The following is an 11,439-nucleotide window of genomic DNA, read 5'->3' as shown; positions in this document are numbered from 1 at the left end:
ACTAGTAGGCTATTGCAGAAGTCCATTGGCCATGTATGCCGGTACTCCACTTTTTCTATCTAATCTAAGTGTGTCCTAATCTGCTTCGGTCCTACCCTAGAGTGAATCGTTTGCAGTAGTCGGATGAGTGGTGACCCTAAACCGCGATGATAAATGATAAGTACCCCGGAAAAACGCCTGACAATGTGTAAATGTAATGTTTTTGATCCTTGGTGACCTTCGCTCATTTAGGCTAGGCTGCAGCTTTGAAAATGTTGTTAGAGAAGGAATTATTTTTCGTGTGCTCGTTCTAATGAGAGGGAACCCAAAAGTCACTCACCATGGAACGGAAATGCTAGTAAGCATTTTTATACCAAGCGTCAGTACAATTTCGTATGAGTGTTTGAAATACATGAACGTTGCTATTAGATAAGTCTCGCGTTCGCCCACAAAGGAAGCGGAAAAGATGCTGTCTGTCCGGTAGTATTGAGAAATGATGGTTGGAAAGGAGAGCGAGTCTCAACGTACTTCAACATCGTGACTAGGGACAAGTCAAACACACACTAGGTTGAGTCAAAAAACAAGTCCGATGACAAGTTATAAGCCTCAATTGATTTTTGCAGAACTGGTCTAACATAATAAGTAATCATTGAGGGTGATCTTCTATCCATTCCCTTCCAGCATCTGTATTACCGGCATCCACTGTTAGTTAACTAATGCGCTCCGACTAAAACGCAAAGAGTAGTTTTTTCATAGCGAACGTACGAGTAGGCGGATTTGCACTAAGAACTTTAAGCTTTACAGTGCCAACGAAGGTGGAGCCTGTTACCCTGGTTTGTCGTGTCTTGACAGCCTTTGAAGCCAAACCTTTGAAATGGTCCGTTTTAATAAGGATATACACAATTTGAACAACAATGAGCTTTTATCTAATTTTCATATTCTAGACGTACTACCAAGATAAAAATTCATTTTCGCCCTAAAATCGACGGCTTACGTTATTGCTAGTCATTGGGCTTCTAAAAAAAGATCTTAGGAAGATCTTCATTGGGTAAAGTGAAAAATCGATCGATTTAAAGGGTTCAAAAGTGAATTATAATGGTTTCCAAAATTATATGTTGTACACTTAGACTTTAGATATGGAAATCAATGTTCGTTTTAGAATGAAAAGTATTTATTGTCAATCGGCTCGTCCAGATAAGCTCTATCGATTAGTCGTTTTGAGACTTCTTGCAACCTTTTTGCACCTTTTAGCAAAATTTAACTTCAATCTTTTGCATTCAGCGTATTTGAGCGACATTTCAGTCAGTTGATACGTATTAAAACCGTTTGACGCACGGTTACTGTTAAAAAGTAATTCGCAGATCAAAGAAGGAATACTAGTGAGTGCTTAAGAGGCCGAGTTAAAGCCGTAATCGTTATGTTAAGTAGTTACATTCATAATCAACACGACTATTAAGTGTGACGCTTCTAAAAGATGCAAAATTTCGTTAAAATATTTTTTCATTGGTGGTTATTTTATTAACTTAAGTGCCGCACTCACTATATATCTGAGATCTAGTCCAAATTTCATATTTTTTCTTTTAACCTTCTAACCACTTTTTAACCAATTTAGCCTTCTAAGCACAACTGACAGAGACGTGCACAAGCACAAAATACAGTGTAGTAACAACATGAAGTTATCTGTACAACACTTTATTAAGTTTATATATATATTCATTGAAAATTTCATTTAATAATCTTCGAATAGAGTGAACAACAGTATTCGACCGCGGATAGGCATTTTACGCATTTTGTCTTCTACGTTGTATCGTCATCACATATTTTTCCACCTTGTATCATGTAAGTACAATCATTCCTAAACAATTTTTATAATTATTCAATTATAATAGCGTAGTTGGTTCCTTGAATCATACCGTCGGGTCACAGCAGTAGGTACACAGCGTCCTTTTCCTCGCGCTTAAAAATTATTATTAGTATACGATGGAACGTTATATATTTGCATTTCCTTGTCTGCTTTGCGCGATTAGGTGTCGTCGTCACATTTACGGGATCATCTAATAAATGAATTGCGACCCATCTTGCTAAATATTTTATGTCGGACTAAATACTTCATTCCACACTTCTCAACAAAAATGATTAAGTGTAAGTATCATCATTAGAACAGTAGTATCAGTATATGGGCTGGCTTCACTCAACGTATTTATTACTGTGTGATTTGGAAATGTTTAGCGTAGTTGACATGATATATATCATCAATGAATAACAATCTTCGATTTCGTTCTTCTTTTTTATACAAGTATGACTGCGACCAAATAACATCATGAATTACGGACTTTTGATTTTTTTTTTATCTGTTTTGTTCACAATGACTTCTCCATTCGTGTCTTTCCTAACAGAATTAGGGTAAATATTGGCGAGAACCAGTTGTGTTGTCCATTGACTCTCACAATCGTCCGGACGTACCAGCGGTCGGAATGTACTGATACCTAAATACTTGTTTTTACGCATTTGCTTCTTCCAATTGTCACGCTTTATTTTTATTATTATGGTATTTCTTTCCCTTTTAGATGCTATATTTCTCTTACTGTATATATATATATATATATGTGTATACATTTTTCAAACTCGATTGATGTGGTAATTTGACTTTAATAACTACCTAAAATTAAACCGAAATAGCCGGCTTCCGGGTGCACCTGAAGTTACCGAATAGAAGTACGAATGTCCTTATTTGCGTCCGTCTATAAGCTACTTGTCTTTATTTTAATGCACTGGCTATTGGTGCTACTGCGGTTAATTATGGCCCTATACCATTCTAAGTGACATCTCCTTACTTTCGACGCAATAGACTCCTAGTATCTTAATGGCGTGGCAATTATTCTAAACAGACTTCCTACTAAGATTTGTAAATTCTACAACAAAAACCGAGGATTTTTCCAGTTGAATACCCCATAATATGCGGTACTAATCGCTACTGTCGGCGAAAAGGACCTTCAAGAGTATGGCCCCCAATAGTTCTTTGTAGTTTTCGTTTCGCCTTCTCCTTCTAATTTGCAAAGCTCTGCCTCCTTCAGTTTAACGCATATTTTATTGCCACATCGATGCAGCAGATAATTCTTACCATCTTATTCGAATCCTGTTATGTTGTAAATTGAGGTTCAACGATGGTGGTTATGGTGTGTAACTGAAGCAGGACATCTAGCAGACCCTGTGCAACCAGAAAGCGCAGCCAAGCGATTGCTTAAAGAACTAGCCGCAGCTTTCAGGCCACTGACTGCTGGCCTTCAGCGACGCCTGTCGTGTAAGTTTTCTAGAATATACCAATGTCAACCAGGAATACGCAGCCATGGTAGCCTTACAGGCGGTTCCTTTTTTGCAGGCGATGGAGGATAAATAATGGATTACCATAGTTTGCTGCCGCCTCTTAGTTTCATATTATATTACATTGCTCGACCTTGGCTACGCGACGAAAACACACGGGTAACCATGTCCTCAGTTCGAACAGGAGCTTTTAATTTACTATTTTTGGGCCTCTCAGGAGGTTCTTGAACCTGTACTCAAAGGAGTAATGATCGCGGGACATTTTACTATTTACTAGAATTTCCTACATTTGCTGAGACTTATTCACTCAGAGTCTATACCCAATAAAATTCCGGAGAGCTTCCCGTTTGGAGTTTCAATAGCCTAAGAGAAAGACTTTTATTTTCACACGAGTTTTGTTAGCTGATGGTTGCAAAGAATGCCCCGCAGTGTTACCGCCTCCCAAGGATGTATCTCCGCTTCTGCCTTTTGCTACGTACCAGAAGGTGGTCGCAACAACGAAGTCAGTCCCCAGAGAATTGTTATGAAATACCTCAAACGGCTTCCATTTGGGTCCGCAGTCTAGCTCTATTAATGTTGCTGCGCATCCCAGGGATCACTATCAACTTGTGATAATGCGTCCTACAAACTAACAACGGCAAAACTGTTTCTTTCAATTTTTATTACAGCGCTTTCTTGTGTGTCAGATATGATCTTATTATAACGACGGCATACTCGGGATAAAGTATAGCGATCTGTAGCAAAACATATGGCCGTACACTGGTATTGCCTTTTTTGGTTTATATTCGTGAATAAGTGGCTCTAGTTATTATGAATTGAAACTATAAACACATCTTCTTCACATGAAAACTATTGATAGGAACTGTGCAGGGATAGCCTACTTCGTATAACACTTGAGACAAAAGCGAGCTTATGGCGGAGCTTGTTCGTTTACAACAGGGAAAGGTACTCATTCAACGATTTTTAACTGCACGTGCATGACAATATTGTAATGCACGATCTGAATGCACACAACAATTCTCGGGGATATCATACAACTAATCTAACAATGATTAATCGGCTAGCAATTAGTAAAAATAGCTAGCCATCAAAACATCGCTAACGTGTATCAATAACCCCTTATAGGAACTGTTCAGGAGTAACTGTCGAAAACTCTGCTTTTTCCGCTAACGTTTTTGTTAGGGCTGAAAATTGCAGGTTTACTTCTGGAAAGGTTTCGTTTTTCGATTAACATATATACCGGGCAAAAAGCCACAGTGTTTGGTCTGATTAAAAGAGCCGTAGTCGGTTAACTACGTATTCAGTAGTAAACAGCTTAGTACTGGAGGCAAGGCCTTGTGCTTGAAAATTTAATGCTTTTTCTCTCTACCACCGTGGAAACTGCTCCAAAAAGTTAATGCTTTGGGACAAAATTCGTTATGAGCTGAAGGACTTTTCCATTTCCTACATGGGGGCTTGACTTCCATAAAGTAATTCGTGTTTTGCAATGTAAATAAATTTGGAATAATTTTGGCGCGACAATTTTGCACGACGATGCCAGCCTCCAACAAAGACAATAGGTCGCATCACACATATTACTCAATTCCTACAGTGCTTGAGGCATTGAAATAGTTACGTCTCTTTTATAGCTCATCCAAGGTCTTTTTTGGAGTTTATCGGTATGGCCAACAAGCTCTTAAAATTTATATAAAAACATTAAAAAAATGAAAAGATATATCCCTATAACCTTTAGATTGACACAGAGACGTGTGCCAATTGAACTACATTTCATAGCTCGTTTTCGATGAAATTTTGTTCTATGTATAGACGTACCAATCAACTCAGCATTTAACGCCCAATTTAAAAGTTCGGGTTAATACGCGGATAACTTTGAGAAATGACAAAACAATTTTTTGTACTACTGATGTTCATTCACCAGTTTTTTTTTCTAATTTAAGGCATCCGACTCCGTATTTAAACATGCTGTATTTTTTGAAACTCCTTGTATAATAGATTTAGGCGCAGTTTTGTATCTTGCCTAGGAGTACCAAGTGTTAGGTATTTTTTGCACAGCTAGAAGTTTTAAAAATCCTCTTTTTGTTTCTCTCCAACTTCATGGTCTGTTTTTTCCTGTTGGCATCTTCCATTACGGAGTATTCTGTCTTCTGCAGAGTTATTTCAGTTACAGCTGTTCCTTTTTATCGTTTGAATGAAGTATTTAGTTTAAATTAGGAACATTAAATTATATTAGTTCATTTACTCTATTCGTCTATTCTATGTCAGTAAACCGAACTCTTGAGTGCGATAAATGTAACTGCTAGGATTTTCCACATGGCGCTTTAATTTATTAGGTTTAGGATATGGGATGTTTGATTCATTTTAATTGTACTTTTTTTCAGTAAAATCAGAAATGGACGTATTAAATGCGTTACCACTCTTTACGGTGTCCTGTCCTGGCAAAAATGTCGCATGAGCATAGCCGTACGAGAATCTTTTCCTTCCGTTGCCTCATTGTTTTGATTTACTGCTGATATCAACCATCAACGATGATGGTTTACTGTTGCAAAGAAGGGAAGAATGAGACGCGCGTATCATCTTATCGCCGAAACCAAGTAAGAACTATGAATCATTGAGCCTACTATCCGAGGTGTACATCTGTTGCTAGACTGATAAAACACTCAGGACTACATATGCAGGGCACAGCAGCTAAATTGAAAGTTACAAAGGCTTATAACGACCAAGAAATCCAAAACAAGAGGCGCAAAAAGTTTCAAAAAAGTCAACTGTTGGAGGTTATCTGAACGACCCATTTAAATTCATATCTTCCTTTCTGTAACGGCTGTTAATTTTTGCATTAGTGATGCTAGCTGAAAGCGTATCAGAAACGGCCTTTCGAGCCATGTTGATGAGTCTTTGAGCCCTTCAGACTTAAGACCTAGTGAAAATCTTCCGGTTTGCCTCATAGAAATCTTTCCCATTTTTTTAGAAGCCGCATGGAAACTGGCAAGAATGTAAATCGTAGATTTCCGGCTAAATAATAATGTTTCTTATTTTACTAGACGATACGTTTAGCGCAAAGAAATTGTAGTAGGTTTTTTCCGCTTAATCTGCGAAAACAACGCATCATCTTCCAGCGTCGCGAGCTTGTTTTTTTATCCTAAAAAGACTAAATTTTTTTTCTTGTATCAACACAGGCAAAAACACAGCCCGCCGAAGTCTATCGGAATTCAGGTGCCGTAGCTTGCGTGCTGGATAGAAAGTATTTATTGAATTTTCTAATTCTATATGCCATTATCAATTCGGGATATAGTGTATGTGGTCATTTTGTTAACTGCATAAGCTTAGCCGTCATTGCTTGGATTGCTCAGAGCTCAGTGGCGAAGCTGGAGATCGCTGCTCCGACTTCCGCAGTGAGACATACTCCCCGCTAAATATTACGCTTGCCTACTGAATGATAGCATTTTTCTATGACATCACAGAAGTCATTTACTTAGATGTTCTAATATATTGCAGCAGATGTATATGTTCTAATATATATTGCAGATGTTCTAATATATATTGCAGATGGTCAGCACGAATTAACCCTGTATTAGTGAAAAACGTTTTATTTTCAATAGCAATAATTAGGTCAGAAAAAAGAAATAGGAGCCAGCTCCTCGTGTGGATAACAGCAATGCGACGACGATGATGATGATGATGGTCAGTAACAATTAACAACAACGATGTATGCAATACCAACAGCAGCAAATATCCCCTGATCACGACCTATCCATGCTATGGTAGAGCAAGTTGAAGAACGGAATAATTACAATAACAATGAAATGTAAATATGCATGAATGCGCCCACAGAGAGCAAATGAGGAACGAGGTTTGAAATGCAGCAAAGCGATTTCAAAATCGGAAATTCAAGCATGTTTAGGTTAGGTTAGATTAAAGTATACCGTCTAAATGGGATCAAAAGCTTATAAATCCACGATTTAGCTTAAAGGTTTGCTTTTAGGCTGCGTTTAATATTTAAATTACAAAATTAAAAGCAGATTTTGTTGTATGTATGTATGTATGTATGTATATATATATATGTATATATATATATATATATATATACCACATGAGGAAAAAACAGAACTTGTGTGCTTGTTTAAAGAAGTACGTATATATAAAAAATATATTACGCAATGTATATACAAGGTTTTGGTTTCCGCTCAGTAAGGTTAACCGAATGTGTGTTCTTTTTTTTATTGTTTCAAATTTTTTCAGCAGTAGTCGCCTTTATGGTTGCCTGTTCATGAACCGCGAATGTAACATTTAATAAATGGCTTGAATGGCCACATGATGCTGAATAATACTATCTAGTTCTACCAAGTGCTGCTTTGTCCCTCACAACGAAAGTATTGAATGGTGTTATGTGAATAGGTTTCAGGGGGCTATGATACATGTAGATTGGATGCGGGCGGCACGAATATTAGTAAAGTCCCAGTTGAACCACTGACATTACGTTTAGCAATGCCTTTAGCGTTCCTCATGTCTCAACAGGGCCTCCTATACGCCATTCAAGAAAAACGTACCAGGTGACTTGAGACAAATTAACATTTTATATTCGTAGAAGATATATAGGAAAGCTAGCTATTTATTTTCAGCTCAATGTTTTGTCTATGGTCAGGCTATGCTTATTACGTGATTACCGGAAACAAATGGTATTAACACTTGGTTTTAGTGATCTTGTCAACCAATCGAAAATTATTTAGCCGACCAGTGTTCGGTGGCTAGCGAGAGAGAAGGGTGCCTTTCTTACTGAAATCCTAGTAAACTACTAGCCGAAACCTGATTAGACCTTCGCCAAAAAGATCTCAATACTATTATAAGCTAGTTGCTGCTAAATCTGTTTGGCTCGCAGAAGAAACCTAGTAGTCGTTACATTTTTAAAGCCCTCAAAGTTAGCTCAGTCTATCCCTATCAGTTGTTTACGTATTACGTTGTAGTATAGTCTCGTTCAATGTAAATGTTCACATAATGCCTTTATAACGATAATGTAAACACTGATGTTCCATGGCAAGGTGTGCTGTGGTGGTGGTGGTGGTGTCTTACGATTGATTCCTGTGTTGCATTGGTATTAGGCATATACCATTGTATTTGTCCAAGGCAATGTTATTACCCAAAGCTAAAGTATACTTCACCGAGCCAAGCTCGAGCTTCGTCGTGTAAGACGATGTATGGCCCATATATATATGGTACGTAGTTGTTTCGAGTACTAGATTTGTATCGATATTAACGTAACTGTGAATTATTATTATTGTCGTTTCCAGTTGAGATGAGAATGAATCCTTTGGCTGGGGAAGGTTGAGCGTTCCGACAATTTAATTCGTCCCCATTGTTAATGATATTAATTACGATATACATATCTATAATCTTAATACTATTTACAAAATCAACGTTCAGTCAACACATTGTAGCTTGCTGTAGTGACGGGAATGACGCTCGAATAGAAGCTGTACTGGAAGATTAGTGGCTATGTTCATTTAAGCACTCGATTTGAGTGCACATATACGAAAAGTATTAATAATTAAGCCAATTGAATGTTTTAGCGATCATAGCAAAATGCAACATTTCATATGTCCATAGCGCCTTTTTGAGCCTTTTTTTTTTCTTTTTCTTTTTTCACTTTCTCTTCTCTCTCTCTCTCTCTCTCTAGATATATCCATTCCTACTGCCAAGAAGTTGTCGATTATGATGCCGTTATCTTTCTTGCGTTAATTACATGGTGGTATTCGTTTTGTGTTAACATTATAATATTACTATTAATAATAACTTTCCTCCTTTAAATTCTTCCCGCCATCATTTATAATATTATCAGCTCGACTAGATGTTATATATATATATATACCATTGACATTATATAGTGTGATTCCTTATAACATTTAGCTTTCTCTGTTTTTATGTATAAATTATACACTATTACGGATAACTCTCGCGTAAATCTTTCGTACAGCTTCATAGCAGTAATAGAACGATGCTTCTGTAGGTCAGCACTAAAATCAGGTAACTTCAGTGGACAAACTGTCAGTCGTATTATTATACCATTCCAAGTCGTCGTCGTATCCAAATCTGCAGCGGCACCTAGCGGAAGTTATCATCGCATCTACTTACTTGCATCGTAATGATCGGATATTTCTACTTCCATAATAGCTAATACGAAACTATCAGCGAACATGCTCATAGCTAGAATGATCTGTTAATACTAGGCCCAATAGACCTCCATTTTGGGTTCGTTAAGCTCCATAATATTTCTGAGGAATTTATGCTAAACATATCATCGTTTAAATGTAATCACCAGCCGCAGTCTTACTTTGTTTGCCTATTGCTATCTTCATACGAATTGGGTGTAGTTACTGTTAGGTGCCGCTGCTAAATTAGAGACGATTCTGCGAACAGCTGGTGTTGTCCTTACCTCTCGTCGACGGTCGCGCACTACGTTGGAACGAATACCGTTTCCGAGCACACTTATTGATCTCGAAACGACAACTTCAATTTTGCCCTCACTCGATAGTGTCGATAGTCATGACAAGCCACAATCAACCTTACCTTACCTTACCTTACTACTACCGATAATCCACCAACAAATTTTCGCTAGCTAATCTGTCAAGGTACCTCAGGGTCATAACTCAGACTCGTTCCGATACGAGTTCAGCAGCAGGTGATACCCGAGAGCCAGGCGAATCAGCTGATTCAAGCTTCATGTACATTGCTTTGACAACGGCGGGTCCTGGCGAAGTACCGAAAATCCCCTTGGCAGCAGATGTTTTAAGGTGGCGATTGTTGTGTTCCATATGTGCGATTTTCATCATTTCAATTTGTGCAGCTAAACGTTGCACTTCTTCCTTGAGCTCCTCGTTTTCCTGGTATGGGTCGATTTGCGTCTCTTCGTGACTTAGGCCTGTTGTAATACCATTAAGCGATACGCCACGCGTTCGTGAATGGCTCGTGTCCCACGAATCGCCTTCGCCACGCAGTAATCGGTAGAACTTCGGTCCGAACACGAGTGCTACCGTTGTACTGGTTGACAGCTGTGTTCGGATGAATCCGAACAGGTACTTGATGTCGGGCCCCGCATCAGGCAAGAGCACAAGATGGAACAACATCATCACTGTGTTAACTAGTGCGATGTTGTAGATAGCCACAGAGATGTGACGTGCTTCGTTAAATAGCGACTGCGCATGTCGCACCGAGTAACAGACCCGGATACCCCAAAGTAAGAAAAGCAGTTCGCCTAATGCAATGGTGTGGTCCCACCAGTTATACTCACAGATCTTGAACTTCAATCCCGACCAGTCCTTAATATACACGCCTAAAAAACGATACAAAACAAATGTGGGAGACATAGGTGAGTTACATCAACAGAAAAACTTAATTTAGGAAAATGTGGTCTAGATGGCTAACGCGTATCCCTTCAAGTGTATTGTTACCTGGTTATAGTAGCTATACGACAATCCCTGCTTCAAACTAGCGAGCGTTGGTAAATACGTCAAAAAAAGATGTATTTACGGTAGTTGACCATTAGGTTGATCTTTTACACGTGCACCTATACTGGTCAACGGAATGGTGTAGCAGTGACTGCCAACCTTTGTGACCATAAAATCAATAACTGACCTGTACGGAACCGAGTGACTGCCTCTACTCAACATATTGTTTTTTTCTTACAATCAATTCTAGGTAAAATGCCTAAGCAGATGGCCTCTCTGCTATTCAGACATGCGAGACTGACAACCTTTAGCTTTAAGACAAGCTGGCATATACTGCAGATCTTTTTATTGTATACATACATGCAAAAATGAGTTTTCCCAAATGTTGTTCATCGAAATCTATCTTATATATATATATATATATTCAAGGTAAAACACGAAAAATAGGGCTTTTTCTTATGTTTTCTTCCTAAAACTATATCAAAACAAAAACAGATACCTCAACGAAGTTTTTTATATGTGCTAAAAGAGTTATTCCTGATGGTCGCATTTATTTAATATCACTACCATTCACCGTGGTCACCGCTTATATAGAAGGCCTGAACCACTTATTAGTCATTTTCAAAATATTCATTCTTCAACCGGCAAAAAAATTTTAACAGTAACCGTGTGTTGAATAATATTGGTGAATATATATATGCTC

The 11,439-nt window shown here is 38.2% G+C and overlaps 1 protein-coding gene across 1 annotated transcript in view; it reads right to left on the bottom strand.

The window, feature by feature from the left end:
- Positions 1 to 1,655: 1,655 nt before the first annotated feature.
- LOC111264955 (putative G protein-coupled receptor CG31760) overlaps positions 1,656 to 11,439 on the bottom strand; it is a 49,302-nt gene continuing 39,518 nt past the window's right edge. Inside the window, exon 8 of the mRNA XM_086970261.1 lies at positions 1,656 to 10,621. Within this exon, the coding sequence (XP_086826387.1) occupies positions 9,939 to 10,621 (683 nt within the window). The 3' untranslated portion in view covers positions 1,656 to 9,938. The remainder of the gene's footprint in view (positions 10,622 to 11,439) is intronic.

Source organism: Varroa jacobsoni, unplaced genomic scaffold (genome assembly GCF_002532875.2).
Source record: "Varroa jacobsoni isolate VJ856 unplaced genomic scaffold, vjacob_1.0 scaffold_917, whole genome shotgun sequence".
Taxonomy (NCBI): Eukaryota; Metazoa; Arthropoda; class Arachnida; order Mesostigmata; family Varroidae; genus Varroa; species Varroa jacobsoni.
Note: the sequence above shows the minus strand (reverse complement) of the source record. Positions and strands in the feature narration are given on the sequence as shown.